At 35.5% G+C, this 24840-nt stretch overlaps 1 protein-coding gene across 10 annotated transcripts in view; it reads left to right on the top strand.

Annotated features, from left to right (window-relative positions):
• Positions 1-24840, top strand: part of ERBIN (erbb2 interacting protein) — a 106436-nt gene that overhangs the window by 73804 nt on the left and 7792 nt on the right. For 4 of the 10 annotated variants that reach the window (XM_079915275.1, XM_079915276.1, XM_079915277.1 and 1 more), the window contains exons 15-21: positions 4737-4836; positions 8094-8215; positions 9229-9402; positions 10227-10412; positions 14495-14609; positions 16319-16502; positions 18288-19836. In XM_079915275.1, coding sequence (XP_079771401.1) covers positions 4737-4836; positions 8094-8215; positions 9229-9402; positions 10227-10412; positions 14495-14609; positions 16319-16502; positions 18288-19836 — 2430 coding nt within the window. Of the gene's footprint in view, positions 1-4736; positions 4837-8093; positions 8216-9228; positions 9403-10226; positions 10413-14494; positions 14610-16318; positions 16503-18287; positions 19837-23833; positions 23978-24840 lie in introns of all 10 variants that reach the window. The other 6 variants (XM_079915269.1, XM_079915273.1, XM_079915271.1 and 3 more) reach the window with 4 other exon arrangements.

Genomic DNA, 24840 nt, shown 5'->3' on the forward strand with positions numbered 1-24840 from the left:
GGACAGAATTCTCCCTAACTTTTTAACATTTTTATAGAGACTCTCTGTGGCTTATATCTGTATAAATTTGATTGTTATGCTTCTAATCAAGCACTTTGACAAACCTTGAAGAAGTATTTCTAAGGAATTTAGACTTGTTCCTTGGACTTCCCTTTGACAAATTTATTGAAAGCTTACAGCTCTGGGAGCTGGAGTTATACTGATGAAGCAAATAGAATCTTCTTACATTCTCATTGAGTTTACATTCTCATGGGAGACAGAGACAAATAAGTAACTACATAATAATGTTTCAGAACTACAGAGAAAAATAAAGTTTGATAGGCATTGGAACAACCCTGCTATTGGAACCCGGATAGCAGGGTTGGAGTAAACATCCTATTTTAGATAGAGTGATTTAGGAAGTATCTGTCTGAAGAAGGGAACAGTAAAGCAGATTCTCAAATGAAATTAAGAGTGAGCCATGCTGGGACTTCCCTCATGGCGCTGAGGTTAAGAATCTGCCTGCCAATGCAGGGGGACACGGGTTTGAGCCCTGATCCAGGAAGATCCCACATGCTGTGGAGCAACTAAGCCCGTGCACCACAACTACTGAGCAACTAAGCCCATGCGCTCTAGAGCCCGTGAGCCACAACTACTGAGCCCACGTGCCTAGAGCCCGTGCTCTGCAACAAAGAGAAGCCACCGCAATGAGAAGCCTGCACACCACAACGAAGAGTAGTCCCCGCTCATCACAGCTAGAGAAAGCCCACGTGCAGCAACGAAGACCCAACGCAGCCAAAAATAAATAAATAAATTTATTTAAAAAATAAAATAACTTACGGCTCCTTTCAAAAAAAAAAGAGTAATAGGATTAAAGAAAGGGGAAGAGTTCGGGTTAGAAGGAATATCATGAGCCTAAGCACTTATTAGTGAAGCGGTGTAGTATATTCAGTACCTCTACAAGTGGTTTTACAACTAGAGCATAACTTGTGAGATGGAAGAGTGGGATGTGAGGCCACAGAGGTGGACACAGATCAGGTCATGGAGGATCACATATGCCATACAAAGGAACTCACATTATATTTCAAGGATGGCAAATAGATTTTTTTAATCTTGCATGTCAACTTTGATAAATTATGATTTTTTTAATGGATTCTAAGGTCATATTCAGGCTCAGTGGAAAATTGTTGTGATTAGGGTGACTAATTTATTGTCTATTTTAGGATACTTGTTAGTGAAAGGGGCCTCTTTGATAAGTGTCAGAATAGCAGGTGTAAAATGGGAATGTCCCAGGCAACCTGGATGTTCGGTCATTATTGTCATGGTCAATTATTCATATATGTTATCAGTTTAAGAGAAGTGGTCCTGGGATTACATGTCAACCCTACTACAGGAGATAAGAAAGCTGTGTAACATATGAGCAGGCAAGTGGCATGATCAGACTGATACATTAGAAACGCTTTGCAGGCTGCATTATGAAAGATGGATTTAGCAGGAGGTGGTGCCAAGCGGGAAGGCCAGAGAAGACCTATTGGAGGGCATTGCCATACTCAAGGCAACAGAAAGTGTTGGCTGAAGTAGAGTAATGATAACAGGGCCCAGGAAAATACTGTCTATTTAGGGCATAACTTAAAAGGTCACATCAGTGGAACATGTGAGGAATGCATGTATGTGAGAAGAAAGTAAAAGCAAAGATGAGCCTCAGAGATGTGACTTGAGTGACTAGGTGGATATTGTTACCATAACCAAGATAGAGAACCACAAGAGAAAGAAATCTGTTTATGGGAAGATGTGAAGTTCTGGTTAGGTTTATTGAGTTTGAAGTACCTTTGGTGTATCCAGGTAGGCACGCATAGAACAGTTCAGGTGACCTTGGACCACCCCCATCCCCACCCGCACCCACACCCATCGCCTTGTTTTAGGCTGTGGTTTCTGTGCTCTTGGTTTTTCCACTTTTTAAATTTTTAACCTCCAGGGGTTCTCAAAATTGCTCCTGAAGGCATGATTTTTCCCCAGTACTATTATAGATATATTCCTTTCATTTGTAAAATGTATTTAAAAGACTTGTAGCATGAGATGTGTGTTCAGTCCATCATCTTAATCACTTTTTCTTGAAAGTGGTTTCATAGCTTTTTATTATTTTGTCAAAAGGGGTTATTGTCAGATTATATTTTTATATGTTAGGGATGGATTAATCCTGAGGAATACTAACATTTAAGTGGCAGGCGGGTTAATAGGCTTAGAAAGAGTGGCCATACCTCTATGGCTGCTCTTTACAAGGAAAACTATATGATGGTGTTTTTACGTTAAGGGTGAAGCAACTGGCCTAAAGGAAGGAGTTGCAACAGGATAAATGCCAATGAGAGGTTCATTCAAATGAAGTCTGAAAAATATCCATTATATTTTGGCAAGTTATACCTATCTTGCCAACTTATCTTGACTATAGCTAATGCAGTTTTAGAAGTATATGTCAAATACCAGATTGAAGTAGTTTAAGGAATAAATAAATGAGAGAATGGAGACATATGAATGTTGATTAGTCTTTTAAGAAGATTGGATAAGAAAGAACAGGAGTGGAACATAAATTGGTAGCTAGGCACAAGATAAGAGCATGTTTATAGGTTGTTGGAAGGAGGCTCTATGGAGAATGAGATTAAGGATATTAGAGAGTGATGGATAACTGGAATGGAAGCTGATGGAATCAAAAGCTCTGGCAGGGATTCTTAACGTTCTTGAAGGGATCCTGGGTATGAAGTTTGTGAGAGGGAGGGCTAATAATCTACACGGTAAAACTCTTAGAATGTCGCAGTTTCCAAACTCTTAGCAGTTCTTTTTTTTTTTTGCAGTACGCGGGCCTCTCACTGTTGTGGCCTCTCCCGTTGCGGAGCACAGGCTCCGGACGCACAGGCTCTGCGGCCATGGATCATGGGCCCAGCCGCTCCGCGGCATGTGGGTTCTTCCCAGACCGGGGCACAAACCCGTGTCCCCTGCATCAGCAGGCGGACTCTCAACCACTGCGCCACCAGGGAAGCCCCATTCTTTTTTTTTTTTTTTTTTAAAAACATAGAATTTACCATTCTTTTTTTAATTAATTAATTAATTAATTAATTTAATTTTTAAAAATTTATTTATTTATTTAGGCCGTGCCACATGGCATGCAGGATCATAGTTCCCCAACTATCCCTGGATCCAGGTTCCAGGGATCGAACCTGGAGCCCTAACCACTGGACTGCCAGGGAATTCCCCTTCCCAGATAATTTTTGTTTTTTTTAACTTTTATATTTACCTATGTAGTTATATTTAGTGATGTTCTTTTTTTTTTCTTTTTTTTTTTTTGGCTATGCCGCGTGACTTGCAGGATCTCAGTTCCCCGACTAGAGATTGAACCCAGGCCATGGCAGTGAAAGCCCGGCATCCTAACCACTAGGCCACCAGGGAACTCCCTCCCAGATTATTGTGTCTATCTAAGTAGACTTCTTTCCTCGTTCCAACCCACTCTTCATCTACTGAGAAATCACTGGGCTAAAAGTATGGCTATGTCATCTACATTTTATATCTGTGGAATTACGCATTACTGTGGAAAGATTTGGCATAAAAGAGTCAGAAATAGTTGGATACTATCAGGAGGTCAGTGGATATTAGGAAAGGAGCTAGAATGGTTGGGGCAGGGTTTGATCTCCCTCAAAAGAAGAGGTGTTTATAATTGAGAGAGGAGTAATGATCTCATAGCATTTGTAAACACTAACTCTACCACCTGAACTAGAGTTTAATGAGGTGTGGGAGAAGAAGCAACCTGTATCTGAGAAGGCTTCAGGGAAGTGCTGTCCTTGGGAAAGGAGTAGATCTACCATTTTCATTATCTGAGGAGGTCAAGGAAAGTTTTCAGTGAAGATGTTTGAGATGCAGGGCAGTATCTCTACTGTAGAAGAAGGATAGGGGCACAGAGAAAATGTTTGAATGGGAGTAAGATTATAGGATGGCATTAACTAGCTGCACGGTTTTCACAAGAGTAAGTCCAAAGAATTAATTGATAGGTTGGCAGGTGAGGGGAGGATTTGGTAGGTCCTGCTTGTCTGGAGTTAGCCGAGGCTTGGATTGGTAGGATGTTAGGTCAGTAGGCTGGCAAAAAAGTATGAGTTATATTAAGAAGTAAATTGAAAACAATAACCAGTTAGGAAAAGAGTCGTAAGGAAAAATGAGGTCCAAAATAATTGGGTTTTCTAGTTCTGCCACTTAGTAACTTGTATCTTTAATGGAGAAAGGAGACACAGGGCAGAAAAGAGATTACAACTTAGTGTTTAAGTACTCTGTTTTCAGCTAAAATAAACCTGCAGATAACTAGACTAAACCTTCTAAATCATTTCTACAAAAGCATCTTCCCAAAGGGGAATACTAGAAGGGGCAAAATAATATAAAATGGAAAGGCTTAGTTTTTGGCGTTATTAAAATCACTATGATAAGTAATTATTGGACTCTGGATGTACTTAATATATGAGAACTTTTAAAACTGTATTGGTGATCAGTGATAATTGCAATACAGTATGAGTTTGCTTTGTATTAAAAGCTAAATTTTATTTTTTAGATTTGTATATTGTTTCAAATCTTAAAGTTTTATTATGTATGTTAAAAACATTTTTGGGGGTAACCTACACATTGATACTTTATAGAAAAAATGGTGAGTACTTATTCAGAGGTATTGCTGGATATGTATTTGCTTTAGGATTATTGAAAACTAAACATTTATTTTCTTTCCCTAGTCCAAACCCCTGATACCTCTTCAAAAAGAGACTGATTCAGAGACCCAGAAAATGGTGCTTACTAACTACATGTTCCCTCAGCAGCCAAGGACTGAGGATGGTAGGAATTTAAGAATCTCTTTTCTTTTAAAAAATAAATACAAATTACAGCAAAGGTGTAAAGTGAATTTTAAGTCTCAAAGACTTTTACTAATTTGAAGAAAATTTGGAGAATTGGTTAATGAAGTTCTCTGAAAATGGGAAAAAGAGGCAATATCTCAGCATTATAGATAGTTGAATTTAGAAGTATGTGTATACCATATGTTTCCTTAAATGACTCCTTTGATTTTGTTAGATGCATTTTAGTGTGGGAGAGGCTTCAACAGGAAAGTATAAGTTTATAATATTCTGAGTCCTTTTAGAGTTCATGTGTTTTTTAAAGTATTTCACTATGGGTATTATAAGGAGAGCACTGTAAGTAGTATACTTATAATACTGAATCAGAAACTACATTTGGTATGGTCAGGCAGGTGAATTTCCTTTCAACTGCAAGAAAAGCTTTTTCCTTTATCACAGTGTCTCTAAGAAGTAGATGAGTCAGAAAACAATGTCCTTGAGGCGGAATTTTTTAATACTTCGAGAGTAGATGCTTCACATTTAGTTCATTCCATTTTTATTACCACCTATGTGCTAGGCATTGTGTTAGATCTAAGTTTTTGGTCTTTGTTGTTGTTCTTGGCCGTGCCACATGTCATGTGGGATCTTAGCTCCCCGACCAGGGATCAAACCTGCGCCCCCTGCATTGGGAGCGTGGAGTCTTAACCACTGGACTGCCAGGGAAGTCTCAGATCTGAGTATTTAAGATCTTAAATCCTTGCTTTCAAGAAGCTTATGATGTAAGAAGGGGATAATGATGAATAAATTTGAAAGAAAGGCATGGTATCTTGAGCCTAGTTAGAAGAATCAGTCTTAAACAGGAAAAAGGCGAAGTATGGATCCACCTAACAATAAATTTATAACTGAGGGAAACAAGGTATCGGGGAGCAATATCAGTCTGAGAGTTTTCATTGCATTTATTTTCTCAGTGAAGTCAAAGAGAAAATTGCCTCTAAAGACTGGGGGAAGGGCATTTGAGGGAAGTGGTAGTGATTTGGAGTGGCAGAGCAGACTGACTTAGAATAAATAGAATTCCTGAGCAGCATTGAAGATGGAGCAAGGAAGAGGGAATACCATAAATTTGCAGTGGTTCTAAGCAACAAGGTTATGTCATTTTTCTCTGGTTAAATTCCAGGGCAAAGAAGGTAGGTGATTGAAGTACCACGTTACAGACTTATTGCATAGGTATGAAAAGGGGGCAAGAAAGGTGAGAATGGTGCAAATAATATATCATGAAATCTAAGGTGAATAGAGAAGGAAATAAAACCTAGAGTGCTTTTACAGGAAGAAAAAGAAATGAGGTTAAGGAACTTGATGTTTACCAGCAATAATAAGGAAGTGAATGATTTAGAAGGACAAGTGTAGTGGTCAGGGAGGTGGAAAAGTATTACAGAAGCTAAGGTCTTGAGTATTACCGTGATTGTGAATCACATGGGTGAAATGCAGATGGACATTGGAATTGAGGGCATCGAGGAATTTTGAAATTATAGGGTTGAGGTGGGTTCATCGCACATTTTCATCATTCAGGATTTTGGCAGGTCGTAGGTAGAGAGAAACACTTTAGGCAAATACTAGAGTCCTCAATGAATATGCCAGTGTGATCAGATCTAGTGGCATCTGAAATGCAGAAAAAGTGATGTTACTACCTGATGCCCTGAATCGCAAAAGATGTGAGATTTACACTAAAGGGTAGAAAGTGTAGGTGATCAGAAGTTGACAGGAGTGAGAGGCATGGTAAAAGTTTCCTTTGGGGTTCTGAAAAAATTCTGGTGTAAAATTGCTTTGATGTAATCTAAAACTCTTAGAGATTTCTGGGCTAGGCTGGTGGAGTCTTAACCCCCATCCCCACCCCCAGTACATAATGAACAGTATTGGTATTTGGAAGATTATTTCCGAATGCCAAACCTTGAATGAAATAATTTATATATTACCATGTTACTTTTTGTAGGGAACTGAGGGAACTGCACAAAATCACATATCTATAGTGTTTTAGTTGTTAGATTCTCTTCAGGAATCCTTCTGGTAACAAAAAAGCCTGAGGTGGGAGGAGAAATCTTCTCGATCCTGGAAATAGACTTTGTTGGAAACTGTTGACTCTGCTTGCCTTTCCAAGTATACCACAAAAAGTATGTCAATAGGGTTTCCCAGGAGTTTGAACCACGTTGGACAAACAAACAAGAGCAAACACTCTAATTCATTTAATATTAAGCAACAACACAAAGCAATTAAAGTTTTGAGTCAAGTAATGAAAACAAAGAAAAAGGTGCATCTCAAAGCTTTATTCCTGTTGTTAGTATTTGGTTTCATGGCATTCTTACTTTGGATATGAGATTAAAGAAGGTTAAGAAGCCCAAAATAAGGGCTAAAAATAAATGATAATTATGGCTAGTTTTGCATAAATAATCAAACTGACCATATTTGGGTATTCCAGGAATTTCAGTTTTTATATTAACTAATTTTAGGTGCTTTTAATCCCTTTTGTTGTTTTCTTCTAATGGGCAGAAAATAAGTTGTGGTTTTATTTTGTACTACACAAACTTCTATAAGGTGATATATAATAGGTGGATTAATTTTTAAGCTTTTTTTAGTTGCCTAATAAGCAAAAAGATGTGACAGTTGTCACATCTTTAATATTAATATCAGATAGCAAGATATGTAAGTATTGAGTTTATGTTAAATTTTCAATTTTCCTTAGTTTTGATAGAGAATATCTTGTAATTACTTTATTTACGTAGTAAAGCTATATATAATGTTTCATGCAAAGATGTACTTACATGCCATCGGGGTAGTCATTTTTTACCAAAATATTTCCCTCTTTCTGACTTAACACCCCTCCCCCAGTACATAATGAACAATGTTGGAATTAGGAAGGTTTCTGAATGCCAGAACCTGGATGAAATAATTTATATATTACCATGTTACCTTTTGTAGGGAACTGCACACAATCACATATCTATAGTGTCTTAATTGTTATATTCTCTTCAGGAATCCTTCTGGTAACAAAACAAGACAAATCAGCTTTAAGGAAGAAAAGATATGTCATTGATATTGTGAAGAAATGTTGGAAACACAGCCTAGTTGTTAGTGTAGCATTTATAGCTGCTGACATTGACTGGTCTTGATTTATCTTAATGAACATACCTCATAAAGAAAATTATGAGCAAGTAATAGTTTTTCATAATTATAGTAAAATACAGTGGGGTTTTGTTTGTTTTTCTCTAGTTATGTTCATATCAGATAATGAAAGTTTTAATCCTTCATTGTGGGAGGAACAGAGAAAACAGCGGGCTCAAGTGGCATTTGAATGTGATGAAGACAAAGATGAAAGGGAAGCACCTCCTAGAGTGAGTCTATTCTTTTTTCCTTCAAATTTTGAACAGGTCTGCTGATATTTATTGGGTACTATATAGCTAATCTGCGCTATTTTACCCTCAAGGCACTTGAAATTTTATTAATCCAATACATTTATCATGTGAAAGTATTCGAGAACAATATAAAATTATGCAATTAAAAGCCAAATTTAATAGTGTGTATAAATATAAGAGAAAAACAGGTTATTATTTCCCCCTTTCCTTTCTTTAGTGATTTATTTATATATATTATAGGGATAAAGAACTCTTTGATATGAACATTTTGTTTCTTTGTTAGACTGTGTTGCAGTGATAGAAGTAGCAAATACACATTTCCTAGTTACTTATGGATGTAATTTTTTCCCCTTATATAATAAAACTAACTGAATCCCAGGAAATGATAATTAGATTAACCTTAGAAGTGTGTGGTTCCCAGCACATAAGTCATAATAATCTAGGAATTTTATGTATGTTTGCATAAACATCTAGCTGGAAAACGTATATCTGTTTCAAAGCCAAGAGGTGGTGTTGGCAATATCCACACCATATATCTCCAAATGGAATATATTTAAGTCTACTAAAAAAAAAGCTTTTAAAACATTGAAATCTGTAACTGTGAAGTTTTCGATTATCGATAAAACCATACTTTTATTGAGTCTAAAATGCTTTCAAAGGCCTATCATCTGTCTTCACAGTTACCCCTATGAGCAATGTAATTAAGATGTATTATAGATTAAATTTTGAGATTGACATTAGAAATATTTCTCTGTAGATAACTAATAAGGACTTACTGTATAGCACAGGAAACTCTAGTCAGTACTCTGTAATGGCCTATATGGGAAAAGAGGAATCTAAAAAAGAGTGGGTATATGTGTATGTATAACTGATTCACTTTGCTGTACACCTGAAACTAACACAACATTGTAAATCAACTATACTCCAATAAAAATGTTTAAAAAAAGAAATATTTATCTGTATTTTAAATTGTGCTTATTTTATTTCTCTAGGAGGGAAATTTAAAGAGATATCCAACACCATACCCAGATGAGCTTAAGAATATGGTTAAAACTGTTCAAACCATTGTACATAGATTAAAAGATGAAGAGACTAATGAAGACTCTGGAAAAGATTTGAAACCACATGAAGATCAGCAAGTTATAAATAATGATGTGGGTGTAAAGGTTAGAAAATTCAAAAGCATTGACCAAAACCTGTTTCAGGTTCTTTAAAATTTTTAAATGATAAATGATATAATGATCCTTTTTGTTTACAAGAAAATGTACTTCCAAACTTAGGGCAGTGTTCTCAAATATCTGAACTAAAAGCTTTAATAGTGAGCAAACTCCCTAATTGCTATTATTACCACTTCAGTGTGGTTACAGACTGTCCATATGGGCAGGGGAGTGTCAGCGTAGCCTTTGAAAAATCATTGCCTGAACAAAGAATAAGATAACAAATGTCAGAAAATTCATTCTTATAGAAATACTTTTTCCCCTGGTAATATTGATTCACTCTACCCAGTTTTAATTTTAAATGTAATTGCTATGACAGACCATTGGCATTTCCTCGGGATGTTCCTGAAACCTACACTAATCCCTAAATTGTGTGTTCTTTAATTGACACCCCCCCTCCCCCCTGCCATTGTATCACAGAAACAGAAGTCACTAGAGTTACTATATATTCCACAATGAGCAGGAAAATATCTAGCCATCCTGATTTTGAGCATGCTGAGCTAAGTGACTCACTCATAAATACCAGCGTTGCAACTTCTAGGATGAAATGTAGCCTCAGCTAAATTGTAAAGTTTAATGTGGCTCGTGGACCTTTGGGACCACCTGTTCCCCAAATGAGCATTTTATCTGTGAGTCCTACAGATTTCCATGTTTAAAGTTTCTTCAGTTTATCCAGAATAGGAAGATACTAAATTACTGTTAAAATTTCATCTGAACTTTAATACAAGAATAGATATAAAGAATGTGAATTCTTTATCTTTTCTTTTACTTAGACTTCAGAAAGTATTACTCCAGTAAGAAGCAAAGCTGATGAAAGAGAAAAGTATATGATAGGAAACTCTATACCGAAGACCAGTGAACCTGAAGCTGAGGTCAGTCCTGGAAATCCGCCAGTGACTGCAAATATGAAAGCCTCTGAGAACTTGAAGCATATTGTTAATCATGATGATGTTTTTGAGGTATGGCTTTATGATTATTCTGGAGTAGTGATAAATGGTAAGAATTTAATATTGTTGCTAACTAAAGATAGGAGAAACCTGATACTGGTAGCAGAAAATATGCTAATGCATTTGCCATTGAGAAATCTCATAATATTTTCTATACCATTAATTTATCACTTTAAAAATTGGAGTACAGTGGATATAAAATTTTTACTATGTAAATTATGTCTTTTTAAAAAATATTTATTTATTTTGGTTGTGCCAGGTCTTAGTTGTGGCATGCAAGATCTTTAGTTTTGGCATGCGGACTCCTTCTTAGTTGCGGCATGCAGGTGGGATCTAGTTCCCTGAGGAAGGATTGAACCTGGGCCTCCTGCATTGGGAGTGCGGAGTCTAACCCACTGGACCACCAGGGAAGTCCCTACTATGTAAATCAGATTGTGGCAGTGTTGTTCTAATTCTGTAAAATTCATAACGGCAATTGCTTTTATTTCTGTAACTTAAAAATGAAAAGGTTACATATATACAATGGAATATTACTCAGCCATAAAAAGAAACAAAATTGAGTTATTTGTAGTGAGGTGGATGGACCTAGAGTCTGTCATACAGAGTGAAGTAAGTCAGAAAGAGAAAAACAAATATCATATGCTAACACATATATATGGAATCTAAAAAAAAAAAAAATTGCTTCTGAAGAAGCTAGGGGCAGGACAGGAATAAAGACACAGACATAGAGAATGGACTTGAGGACACGGGGAGGGGGAAGGGTAAGCTGTGACAAAGTGAGAGAGTGGCATGGACATATATACACTACCAAACATAAAATAGATAGCTAGTGGGAAGTAGCCGCATAGCACAGGGAGATCAGCTCGCTGCTTTGTGACCACGTAGAGGGGTGGGATAGGGAGGGTGCGAGGAAGGGAGATGCAAGAGGGAAGAAATATGGGGACATATGTATATGTATAACTGATTCACTTTGTTATACAGCAGAAACTAACACACCATTGTTAATTATACTCCAATAAAGATGTTAAAAAAAAATGAAAAGTTGCTGTAGGTGTACTTCAATTATTTGACTTCTTTAGGCATGTATCATTGCTTATGAAGTAATTTTTTTCTTGAATACCTGAGACTTTTTTTTTTTTTTTTTTTGTGGTACGCGGGCCTCTCACTGTTGTGGCCTCTCCCGTTGCGGAGCACAGGCTCCGGACGCACAGGCTCAGCGGCCATGGCTCACGGGCCCAGCCGCTCCGCGGCATGTGGGATCTTCCCGGACCGGGCACGAACCCGTGTCCCCTGCATCGGCAGGCGGACTCTCAACCACTGTGCCACCAGGGAAGCCCCTGAGACTTTTTTTAAAGAGATTCTTCCCGTGGATCAATAAAAACTGTAACTTTTTTTTTAAAAAACAGCTTTATTGAGATATGACTCATATATTATACAATTCACTCATTTAAATAAAGGGTGCAGTTCAGTGGTTTTTCAGTTTACTAAAAGTTGTGCAGCCCTCACCACAGTCACTTTTAGAACATTGTCATTACCACAAGAGAAAGCCGGTACTTCTTAGTTGTCTCCCTATAACTTCTCCATCCCCCCAAGTTTTAGACAACTAGTAATATACTTTATCTGCATCTCTAGATTTGGCTGTCCTTGGCGTTTCATATAACTGTAATCATCTGATATGTGGTCTTTGTAACTGTTTCTTTCACTTAACATAATGTCAAGACTATTCATGTTGTAGCATGAATCAGTACTTCATGCATTTTTTAATATCTGAATAATATTTCATTGTAATCATCCATTATGAACATTTGGGTTATTTCCACGTTTTGACTATAATGAATAAGGCTTCTTTGAATCTTTGTATACAAGTTTTTGCGTGGATATATATTTTCTTTTCTCTTGGGTATATACCTCAGAGTAGAATTGCTAGATTGTATGGTAACTTTATGTTTACCTGCCAGACAGTTTTCCAAAAGTGATTACACCATTTTATATTCCCTTCATACACTGCTGGAGATATTAAGTGCTACAGAAATTTAGAAAGGAGATATTTTCTGGCTACGAAGAACCGTGGATGCTTTAAGTGAAGGAAGCATTTAACCTGTATTTTGAAGTGTTTCAATTAGCAGAAATAGGAGAATTGAATGAAATGGAAGGAATAATGAGAGCAAAAGCATGGTATTTAGAAAATGTAGAAAAGAGCATGTTCCATCTGACTGAATATGTCAGGGGTTATAGTATATGAATAAAATTAGTAAGGTAGGTTGGATCCTGATTCTGAAGCCCTTAATACCTCTGCTAAGAAGTTTGGACTTGATGATCTACACTGTAGTCTTCAGGGAGCCACTGAAGACTTATTAGCAGAATTATCTACATTAAACATAATCATTGGAGAAAATGCAATATCCAGGGAGAAAGAGTAAGAAAGGAAAGAATATGAGCTAACTGCAGGAAGATTAATTGAGATGAGCAAAGGAAACAGAAAGGTGGGAGGAGATTTAGGAGACTACAGTTCCCAGAAGCCCAGGTGTAATATAATTTCATGAAGGAGAAGGCCTGGTCAGCAGTTTGAATGCTGCAGATGTCAAAGATTGAGACAGACCTCTTTGTCCTTTTATCTCATTCTTTGCATTCATTCTATCAATCAAGTCCTGTTAATTGCAAAATTTCTGTCAAATTCTTTTTTTCTTTACTATCCATCACTGCCATTGCAGGACAGATGTAGTCTTTTTTTCTTCAGGACTATCAGTATAGCTAGTTTCCTTTCTGCCAGTCTCTTTTTCTTTTCATACATCTTTAATACCAGAGTTACTATTTTAAAAGAATCTGATCTTGTGAGTTCCTGGCTTGTCAACTTTCAGTAATGACCAATACATACTTAATTGAGTTCATACTCAGAGCATAACCTTTTACTATCCGTTCCAGTCTGCCTTTTCTGTCTCCTGCCACTTATCTTAAGTTCCAGCTGCATGGAGCTGACTTGGCATACCTTTTCTTACTTCCATGCTTTCCCCTACTCAGAATGTCATTTCCCTCTTAACTCACCCTTCAAGACTAAATCCAATTTACATTCTCTCCCTAATCTACTTAGCAGTCTAAATCTGTTGTAGTGCAGTTTGGAACAGGGTTGGCAAACTATGGCCTATGGCCCAAATCCAGCCCACTGCCTCTTTTTGTGTGGCTTGCAAGCTAAGAACAGCTTTTACATTATTGAATGGTTGAATAAAATTCAAAAGAGAAAGTATTTCATGAAATGTGAAAAATTAGATAAAATTTAGTTTTACTGGCACACAGCCATGGTAGTTTGTTTACATATTGCCTGTGGCTACTCTTGTGCCACAGCAGCAGAATTGGTTGGTTGAAACAAGAGACTGTATGGCTTTCAAAGTGTAAAATATTTACTCTCTGGCCTTCTTACTGAAACAGTTTTCTGACTCCAGTCCATGTCTTATTATGGCACTCTTAAAGCACCTAGAAATCTTAGTATTTTTAATAGAACACCCTTTTAAGAGCTTTTATTTATTTTTATCATATTAACTAGGAATAATTTAACCTGTAGCAGATCTGATTTTATATACACTATATACAGTGTTAAAATTTTTCTATTAATATTTGTTGATGACAAGGTCTTTTTTGTGTGCTAACAGCTCTCAATGGTAGATAGTCTGGGACAGTCTACCATTGGAACCCAGTGATACTTGAGGGAATAAATTTGAGGGTTAGGAATAGACTTTTTATTAGAGTACCTTCACTAAACTTGAGTTTTTCGATGGCAGGGATTGTGTTTTATTTACTCATTTTTGTTTCTCTGGCACTTGACATATTACCAGGTACATACCAATCATTAATACAGTTGGATTAAGGACTGCACAGAAAATTATACCTTAGGCACTTGGGTGTACTGTTAATAATTTCCATAGGTTTACAGCCATGTCTTGAAAAATTTAAGTCATATACTAGTTTTGTTCACTATTACCTTACAAAGGTTTTTTTTACCTGTTCTAAGTATTCGTTTCTCTGAAGTTCTTATGACTTAATATTTAAAGAAACCAAAATTGATTTTTGTAAATATTTTCTCTCTTTTTTCTTTAAATTAGGAATCTGAAGAACTTTCTTCTGATGAAGAGATGAAAATGGCAGAGATGCGACCACCATTAATTGAAACCTCTATTAACCAGCCCAAAGTGGTAGCACTTAGTAATAACAAAAAAGGTTAGGTGTTAAAGGAAAGCACTAAGAATAGAAATGGGCTGAATAAGTTTATACATTTTTTCAAATAAATTTCACTAAATGTCATTATGTTATTTAAAACACTTCTTAGAAACAATTTTTAAAACATGCCTTTCTAAAAGGTCTATTCCTTACCTCTCGTTTTTAAAGAAAAATCTTGATGGATCTTTTCTCTTCCCTCATTTGTGCAAGTTTACTTACATGTCATAGATTTTATAGGCAAATAAGCCTAGATTATGATTCCATCTCTACCACTTATTTGTTGTATGATCTTTGCGCTCCTTAGTTTTGTGTGTGTATATATTAGACATACAATAAGGCTAATGAAGGGTTTTGTGACTCTGAAATATATCGGATTAGTGCCCTCAGACCTAGCATAGTACCTGATGTATAACAGATGCTGCTTGTTACTTTATCTCTCCCAGTACTTCTTTTTAACATCCCCACCCCCACCCCCACCTGACATGGAATCTCAGACTCTTGGAAAGGAAAGAGAACTTGAAGAGTCTCTATCCCTTCCTTTTATCCTTCCCTCACTCCTCTCCACCAAATGTCTGAACATCTCTACATTATCTCCACTAGAGGTTTATCCAGCCTTTACCTTTATGGCATTAATGAAACTTACTATCAGGGTGGCCCTTTGGAGGATAGCTTGGGGTTTCATAATAATAATGGTACTGATATTTGTTACTAATTGTTAATTACTGTGCTAAATAGTATACATGTTATTATCTAATTGTCACAATTGCCCCATGATAAGGAGGTAGAAGAAGAAGAATATGTCTAGGAGAGAACTTAAGTGCCATATAGTTTAACAGTATTTTAAAAATTCAGAATCCAAAACCCAAATACCTTAAAGTTGAAGTTACAGAGCCCCATGTGCTACTGTTTTCAACTGTAAACACAATCCAGACTACTTGAACTGAGATATTTGGAACAGCAAAAAATTCATATAATCACCTATGACTACATGTCTGTATGTACTATTTCTATGATTTGGCTAGAATTGAGTTAGTTAAAAACAGCCTTTAGGGTTGTAAAGATATTTACAACAATCTATTTCTGTTTATATAGTTGTTACAAATCCATCTCACATATTGAGAGTTCACTATTCATATACAATTCTTTGAAATGATTTTAAAAAGTGGAAAACTGACCTTGTGAAAATTTCTGAATTTGTTTGGTGTTTGTTTTTTGGTTGATTGTGCTGCTCATTTTTATTATCAGAATAGATGAAAACAATTCCATACATGTATGAAATAATTTCTACCCCAGAAAAGTTTACCAAGGTTATGAACTGTACTATGTATTTCTTACTATTATGACTGTTTAAAACTAAAGATGTGTGGAAAAGCATATTCACTAAAACTAATTGATGGCCTTAAACATTGTGTGATATCATCTTGTCAGTAGTTTAAACTAAATCAAATTCTGGGTAACTAACATTGGTCATATTTTTTTAAAAAACTACAGGTATTACTAAAAACAAACTAATTGAAGGTATCACTATTTCTAAATTCTTTAATCTTTTTATGTATTAGGACTGAGTTTTCAGAGGTGAGCCTCTGGTTATCTTCTTAACCATATAATTCTTTACCTTATATATTGAACCAGGACAATATAAATGCCATATGTCATCACTGGAAATTCTTCTTGGCTTTATCAATAGCTTAAGGTTTTTTTTGTTTCAGATGATACAAAGGATACAGATTCTTTATCAGATGAAGTTACACACAATAGCAATCAGAATAACAGCAACTGTTCTTCTCCATCTCGGATGTCTGATTCAGTTTCTCTTAATACTGATAGTAGTCAAGATACCTCACTCTGCTCTCCAGTGAAACAAACTCATATTGGTATTAATTCCAAAATCAGGTTTGTGAACATCTTAACAAAATAATTTATTTGTACAATAAATAGAAGTGGTAAGGCAAAGAAATATATATTATTAAAACATAAAAGATTTTACAAATTAATATTATAGAAATGGTTCAGGCAGTGTATATGGTTTCTTCCCCACTTTACTACTAATTATTTAGCTTTTATACATTTCCATTTTAAATCAGTCTTTTAAATGGGGGAGAAAAGATTTAAAATATATTCTAATTCTCTTCATTAAAAGGTTGAACAGTTTTATAATATTTCTAGGTATTACAACATAAAGAGCCTGTTCGGAATAATTCAAATTAAAAGGGGTATTTTTAGAGTTAGAAATGCAGAGTCACTTTGGAGGTTATCATTAAAGGGTTCAATCAGATATTTCTGATTAGTGCTGTATTTTTGGTTTAGAGTTAAATTTGTAGGTCAAACTCACTGAAACAAGATTTACTTCCTACAGGCTTGAATTTGGGTGAATCTTAAAACAAATTTACTACTAGGGTTCTCAAGAAGTTTTGTTATCAAAGTGAGACTGTATCATTTTACTTTCATGTTATTGTATCAGCTAGAGTGCTTAATAGAAAGATTTGGGTTACTACTGAATCTAAAGCTTATTGTATGGATATTGTTAACTAATTTTTAGAGTTAAATAGTTCTTAAATTCCAGGCATATTTAAGTCAAATTTTTCTATGCATTGATTTGCATTGCTTTAAAAGAAAGATGAATTTTATGTCTCAAATTGAGCTTAACTATTATGTAGTTGTAGTTATGATTAATCATTTATATCTATCCTCTGAATTTGAGGCTAAGATCAGTATGGTAAAATATTAATTTTAAAACCTCTTAGAGGTTAAGATAATGATTAATTTGTCAAATAGTAAAATTTTACTGATATTGTTGGGAAGTAGTTTAGTCTAAGTCATGTTTTTTGTAATGAAATAAAGGCTAAGAAAGGGATATAGCCACACCTTTTTTGTTGTATTTCTAGTAATATTTTTTGTTACCTAATGGGAAGATCAGTATTAAAGAATTTGTTGAAACGTAACTTGAATATTTACAAAGAGGACACAGATATGTTTTCATATCACCAAATAGAAATAAAATATCTTCTATAATTTTGGAATGGTACATTTTATAAATATTTGCCAAATACAGTGTAGTCACAGAAAAATGATTAGATTTAGTTTCTCTTTTGATCTTTCTTCATATTTTGTAGATCTTTGAGTGATTGTTTAGTTTTTTGTATAATTTCCTTATATATATTTGAATCTAATAATACCTACTTAGTTAATATGATTAACTGATCAATAATGTGAGGTTTCAGAACCATTTGTATAAATATTGTGTGCTTTTTACTTAACTATTCAACTTGCCTTTCCTCCATGTATGTGCCCATCTTTCAAGCATTTCATGTTTTAACACAGTCATGAAAAGATGCAGAAGTAGAAGAGAATTATTTCATTACATAATCACATTTTTCTTCATTGTTTAGCTCTATTAAACTATTGTGATAGAGTGATGATATTGATGAAAATTAATCTTATCTATGAATTTTAATTAGTATGCTTTACCTTGTCTCCATTTAATATAAATCTATATTATTTGACTGTTACAATAATATTTTTAAATTACATGCTTGATGATAAAGGCCTTTTATCTGTAACTCCCATCAATGCTCTTATCTTTATGTACCTACACATTAATTAATTAGTTGTTAATGTTCCCCATTACTAAGAAAACTGGGCTTTATGATGTTTGTGATAAAATTTTCTTTGTTTTAGGCAAGAAGATGAAAATTTTAACAGCCTTTTACAAAATGGAGATATTTTAAATCATTCAACAGAGGAAAAAACCGAGGTTCCTGATAAAAAAGATTTTAACTTACCTGAATATGATTTGAATATTGAAGAGCAATTAGTTCTTATTGAAAAAGGTGTTGACTCAACAGCCACATCTAATGAATCTCACAAATTAGACCATATCAATATGAATCTTAATAAACTTGTAACTAATGATACATTTCAACCAGAGATAATGGAAAGATCAAAGGCGGAGGACACAGTGCTTGAAACAGGCTTTTTAAGCAATAATGCTAAAGGAGAGGCTGAGCACTTGGATAATGGAAACAAGTATCCTACTCTTGAATGCATAAATAAGGTAAATGGACGTTCTGAGGGAACTCCACAGTCTCCTAGGAGGACTGAACCACATGACACCAGTTCTTCTGTTGATGCAGGTCTTTCCAAAAGCACTGAAGATCTCTCCCCTCAGAGAAGTGGGCCAATTGGATCTGTTGTGAAATCTCATAGCATAACTAATATGGAGACTGGCGGGCTAAAAATCTATGACATACTTAGTGATAATGGACCTCAGCAGCCAAGTGCAACAGTTAAAGTAACATCTACTATTGATGGAAAAAACATAGTCAGGAGCAAGTCAGCTACGCTTTTGTATGATCAACCATTGCAAGTATTTACTGGTTCTTCTTCATCTTCTGATTTAATAGCAGGTACAAAGGCAGTTTTCAAGTTTGATTCAAATTATAATCCTGAAGAACCAAATATAATAAGAGGCCCCACAACAAGTGGCCCACAGTCCACGCCTCAAATATATGGTCCTCCACAGTATAATATCCAGTACAGTAGCAGTGCTACAGTCAAGGACACTTTGTGGCACTCCAAACAAAATCCCCAAGTAGACCATGTCAATTTTCCTCTGCAGCGCTTTCCTAGATCAGAGAGTACAGAAAATCACAGTTATGCTAAACATTCTGCCAATATGAATTTCTCTAATCATAACAATGTTCGAGCTAATACTGGATACCATTTACATCAGAGACTTGGTCCAGGAAGACATGGGGAAATGTGGGCCATCTCACCAAATGACCGACTCATTCCTGGAGCATCGCGAACTACGATTCAGCGACAGAGTAGTGTGTCCTCTACAGCCTCTGTAAATCTTGGTGAGCCAGGTCCCACGAGGCGGGCCCAAGTTCCTGAAGGAGATTATTTATCATACAGAGAGTTACATTCGGTGGGAAGAACTCCTCCAATAATGTCAGGATCACAGAGACCTCTTTCTGCACGAACATACAGCATTGATGGTCCAAATGCATCAAGGCCTCAGAGTGCTCGACCCTCTGTTAGTGAAATACCAGAGAGAACTATGTCAGTTAGTGATTTCAATTATTCACGGAGTAGTCCTTCAAAAAGACCAAATGCAAGGGTTGGTTCTGAACATTCATTATTAGATCCTCCAGGAAAAAGTAAAGTTCCTCACGATTGGCGAGAACAAGTACTACGACACATTGAGGCCAAAAAGTTAGAAAAGGTAATTAAACATGAATTTTTCAATCTCCTATTTATGAATTTACTAATTTTCCTTTAAAATATTTGGCAGTCTTTGTTGATGAACCAAGATACTCTGAATTATTGAATATATACCTATATTCTAGAAGTTTTTCTTTGGTAGTGAGATTAGAGGTCCAAGTTTAGACTTAGCCAGTCTCAAAACAGTTGGGATGTCAATATAAACTTCTTTCCCTTCTCTTACTCCTTAGTGTTTTCTAATGGGCTTACCTTCATTTTATATATTTAGCTGTGTATCTTGTTTAGATTGTGTCATACTACAAATAATACACATATATACATGTTTACCTCTTATTTTCTGGCTTCCTGCTCTCTATTAATAATTAATTATGTAAATATGTTTACAGAAATATCAATTTACCATATAGTTAACAGAATAACAAGAAATGTATTGTAAATGTATATCTTTCACCTAAGATTTTTTTCCCCAGTTCATGTTGTATGACTAACACTGTCACTGACTCAGATGGCTTCTGGCATGGCATTTACTCTTGACTTTCCTGAATTGCATTTCTGACCTATTTGAACTCAGGTGTCTGTGGCTCTAGTGTAGTGTAATGTAGTTTGGAAATAAGCTCATGTTCAGTTTATAACCTTATGTATAGATACTCCTTTTTTGACAGGAGATAAAAATTTTTTTAATTATGCTTAAGACTGATACTTTGGGGCAGTTCCATGGCCCAAGTATATAAGGCATATTCGTTCTTCAAGATTTAGCTTCATATCTCTCAGTGGATTTTACCCAAGGATTGTTTTAACTTTGTTTATTGATATAAGATATTTTTAAAAACAGCTGAGCGTATACAACCTCAATCATTATTTTTTAAAATTCTTTAAGTTTTTCAGAAATCAGTGTCTAAAATGTGATTAATACCTTATGTCAATTCACATTGAACCTCTGTCTGTAATTGTTAGCTCTTTTTAATTCTGTTCTTAGCTTTAAATAGCTGAGCATCTATAGCATTAGGCGACTTTGTTGTCAGCTCTCCATTTTGTTTCGGCTGTAATGCTCTACATACTGTTGAGGCTCTTTAAATTTGTGTGCCTTATCTATGGAATTTGGAAAATTCTTAAGCAAAGGGTAACATAACTTTTATAAATAAATTTCTGGTGATAGTGTGGAACTGGATTTGAGGAGGAAGAGGCTGTAGTCAAATTGATTGAGTTATGAGGCTGTCTAATGGTCCAGAAAATAAATGGAATGAAAAATATATCAGTGGAATTGAGGCAAAGGAACAAATTCAAGAGGCAATTCTGAAATAGATTATAAGAGTTTACTTCTGATGGGAATATTCCTGTAATCATTCATTGAGGAAAAGGGATTAAGCTTGAGATTGGTACCTTGAATAACTGTTTTTTGGGACTGCTGTTAACTGGATATTGAAGAGGAATAGCAGGTTTGGAGGAAGAGATGAGTTTGGTTATCATTATATTTTTAGTTGGCATCTCAGATGGCTATTCTCCACTACTTTCCTGTCTGACACAGACACACCTGGACTTTAGTAAATAGGAAGCAAGTAGCAGCCATCTCATTGTTCACTGTATCTCTCTAAATTCTAAACCTCATGTTTAGAATTTACCGTATGATTGCTTAGAGAATGCATGACAGTAGTTTCCCTGTTGTGCTTACTGGTAATTTATAGGTGAGAATCAATTCAGTGAAATTAGGAAAAGCCGTTTGAGGACACAGGGCAACAAGATTTAGACTGTGATGGAAGATCTCTATTTGCTCCTCTGCATCTTCTCCTCTCTCCCTTAAACATAATTCTAATGGTGTGGTAGACATTTGAAAATTTTCCTCAGGGGATTTCACAATGCCTGCCGTACCTCTAGAGGAAGAGTTGCTACTTTGCCCAGCTGAGGAGTTTAGTAGTAACACACAAAGAAATAAGTTATTGAAGCTTACTTGGTTTTTTTTAACCTTGTAGTAGTAACCCCTCCTTCCCAACCGCTGCAGCAAACTGTACCTGGAACACAAATGTATAAAATAAATCCCACCTCAGAAATCTCAAGACTTATTTAATTAAACTAATCAACAGAGATTGAAAAGGAATAAAAATTATTTCAAAATTAAAATTATTTCTAATATATCAGCATTTGCCAATATTCCTTATTATATTAAAAACTGATAAGCACTCAACCAGAATATGATTAACAAAGCATGATGATTTCCATGTTCACTTGCTATTATACAGCTATTAGCATGTAGTGAAAAACAGTGCCCAGGACGTTTGCCCAGCACTTAATTGAGCTTTGCACAATGTGTTGATGTGTTGTGACAGAGTGCAGTTTTATGTGGCTGTCTCTGTACAAGCCTGAATTCAAAGTCAGACCTATTCCAAACTTTAGCCTTTTTAATCAGTGAAATATTTACAAATATTTGTATGTTCAAAGATGACAGCAAAGGCTTTGTTCCAAGATCAACATATTATTAAAAAGGGTCAATCAGACCACTCTAGTTGACACGTTAAAACTGTGTGTAACACGTGAGGGTGTGTTGCTGAAATGTTTCTCTGTGTATGTGGTTATGTGTATAATTTATTTTTACATTCTAATGAGGTGTTTGGGGAACCTCTGAACTGCCTCTGCCAAATTCTTATTCTTTGTGAGATGGTTTGGGAAAGTACAGGCCTGGTCTGTTAAATTCAGCTTTTTCTTTAGTCTTTACTTCAGAATCCACAAAATAACTAAATGTGTACATTGTAATTTTACAGATTCTTTTCATTCTGGAATGTCATGTTAATGTTTCTTGGTATTAGAGATCAACTTCATAATCTGGAGAAAATCTGTATTTTCTAAGAGTAATACAGAAATGCTTATTATATATGTCATAACATATATATAAATGCTTGTACATGTCATAACAAGTATTTGTGGATTTGTGCATTTCTTACTAATAAGTCATGCCCAAAATACGGTTTCTCTCGGTTTGACCATCAGACCCTTAAAGTTTAGGGACATGACTAAAAGCATCCACGTGTGAAAGAACAGTAGTTAACTCTGGGAATAAGCAAGCAGGAACAATGAGAATCAGGCAGTACTTTTATTGAAGTACATTTCTCAGGCAGCTCTGGGATTGGCAATTAGGCATTTATAGTAAACTCAGTCGTGGAAGGATTCCATCAGTGAAACTTGAAGGGTTCTTCAAGTTTAAGCAGCAAAGTCACTACTAACTACTAAAATATAATAATCTTCAATACCTATCTATTTGAATGGGAAAAAAAGTTTTACATGTGCATTTTCTAGATTTATTGAAATTTTTTTCCTGGTAATTGTAAAGCAGTAGGAGCCTTTTAAATGTTATATCCTAAAACTCTGTGTGTATGCTAAACTTTTCTCTGATGTTAAGACATTTTCCTAAATGTGGAAGATAATTTTTATTAGAAATTGCAATAGGCAAGAGCCAGGTATATTTTTTTGCAAATATATTTTGTGCTGTATTATGTATGTCTAAACTCTCCATTTACTTAATAAGACAGAATTAATTTCTATAAAATGAAGCAGACTCTCTAGAAACCCATTTTGACTTAGAAATAACTGAATGTTGGTAAAGTTTATCTTTATAAAGAAACTAGTTTGTGTTCTGTGTGTAACTATATACATACAGGTATATCTGGGTATAACATCAATTCCTATCTTCCGACAACCTTCTAGTAAAATATGTTAGGAGTAAAAGAAATAATCGCATTATAAAAGCAGCTGTATGTTTGCACTTTCTTTTTTGGTGTTTAAACATGTGAATGGTTGGGTTTACATATAATTATGTGTGTACATGTATGTTTTCATGTAAATATATGGTAAATAGTGCCAATTTCTTTCAGTGGCACTGAAAATTCAGTGTTGCCTGATATTTCTGCGTGGTATTGGGGTTACTTGTATATATGTCTATGTACATAACATGTCTTGTGAATTTTGCATGCTACACTAATCTCTGTTAAATCTATCCCCTCTTTATTCAGAGCATGCTGTCAAGGTCCTTTAATTCCAATTTTACTGCTGTAAGCCACTGTCACTATGGCAGCTCTAGGGATCTGCATGGCAGCCAAGGCAGTCTTGCCTTGAGTATTGCAGACGGAAGAGATTCTGGTGGGCACATTTTTCGAGTGAGTACCTGTAGTAGATCAGTACCTTTAGTACATAGAAGAGGAAGAAACCCCACATTTTGATGTTTTAACAATTCTAGAAAATAAATTTGTGCTGTGGGTTAAATATCTTGTTTACCTCCCAGTTCTTCCATGGCTTAGTTCTAAAACTCTGCAAAGCTGATTTAGTTTTTATCTCTTACGTTTCTGTGGTCATAACTAAGGATGTAGTCAGCTCTTATATAAAAAGGGGTGAGCGATAGGAATCTAAGAGGTTTTTTAAAAAATTATTTTTCTTCGCAGTGCTTTCTCTTAAAATTAGCTTCCTTTCCCTAACTCAAGGTTTTAAGGCTATGCCATGTGTAATACAAAGAGGGGTTGTGGGAAAGAATAATTTTCACTTTAGTGATTGAGGGTTGGCAAATAAATACTTGGAACTAAGTTTAATCATAATTTGCAGAATATGATTAAATGTGAGCCTGGAGAAATTGCATTAAGTACCAGTGAAAAGGCAAAACCCAAATCCGTTATTACCCACGTAATCGTTAGTGGGGAAGAAGAAAGGTTTATTCTTTTAATGAAAGTTAAGGGTAGGGGATAAGAATGACAGAAACGGAGAAAGAACAGAAAAACTCTGTGTGGCTGTTTTAAGATTTTTTTTTCCGTGACAACTTGAGGTGGTAGCATGGCCTCTAAGTAAATGTTTCCTCTGCCCCTCTTCCTCCATCCTGAAAAGACCTTTCTCCCGTTGTAAAGCTGCATTCTCTCCCCCATAATTTTATTTCCATAGTGACCCTGCTTCTGGGTCCTTTGCTTTTTCCTGAGTGTCTCCTTCCCCACCACCCCCAATCTCCTACTACTTTTTAATATACTCCTGGCTTAAC

Source organism: Stenella coeruleoalba (assembly GCF_951394435.1).
Source record: "Stenella coeruleoalba genome assembly, chromosome: 3".
NCBI classification, from domain to species: domain Eukaryota; kingdom Metazoa; phylum Chordata; class Mammalia; order Artiodactyla; family Delphinidae; genus Stenella; species Stenella coeruleoalba.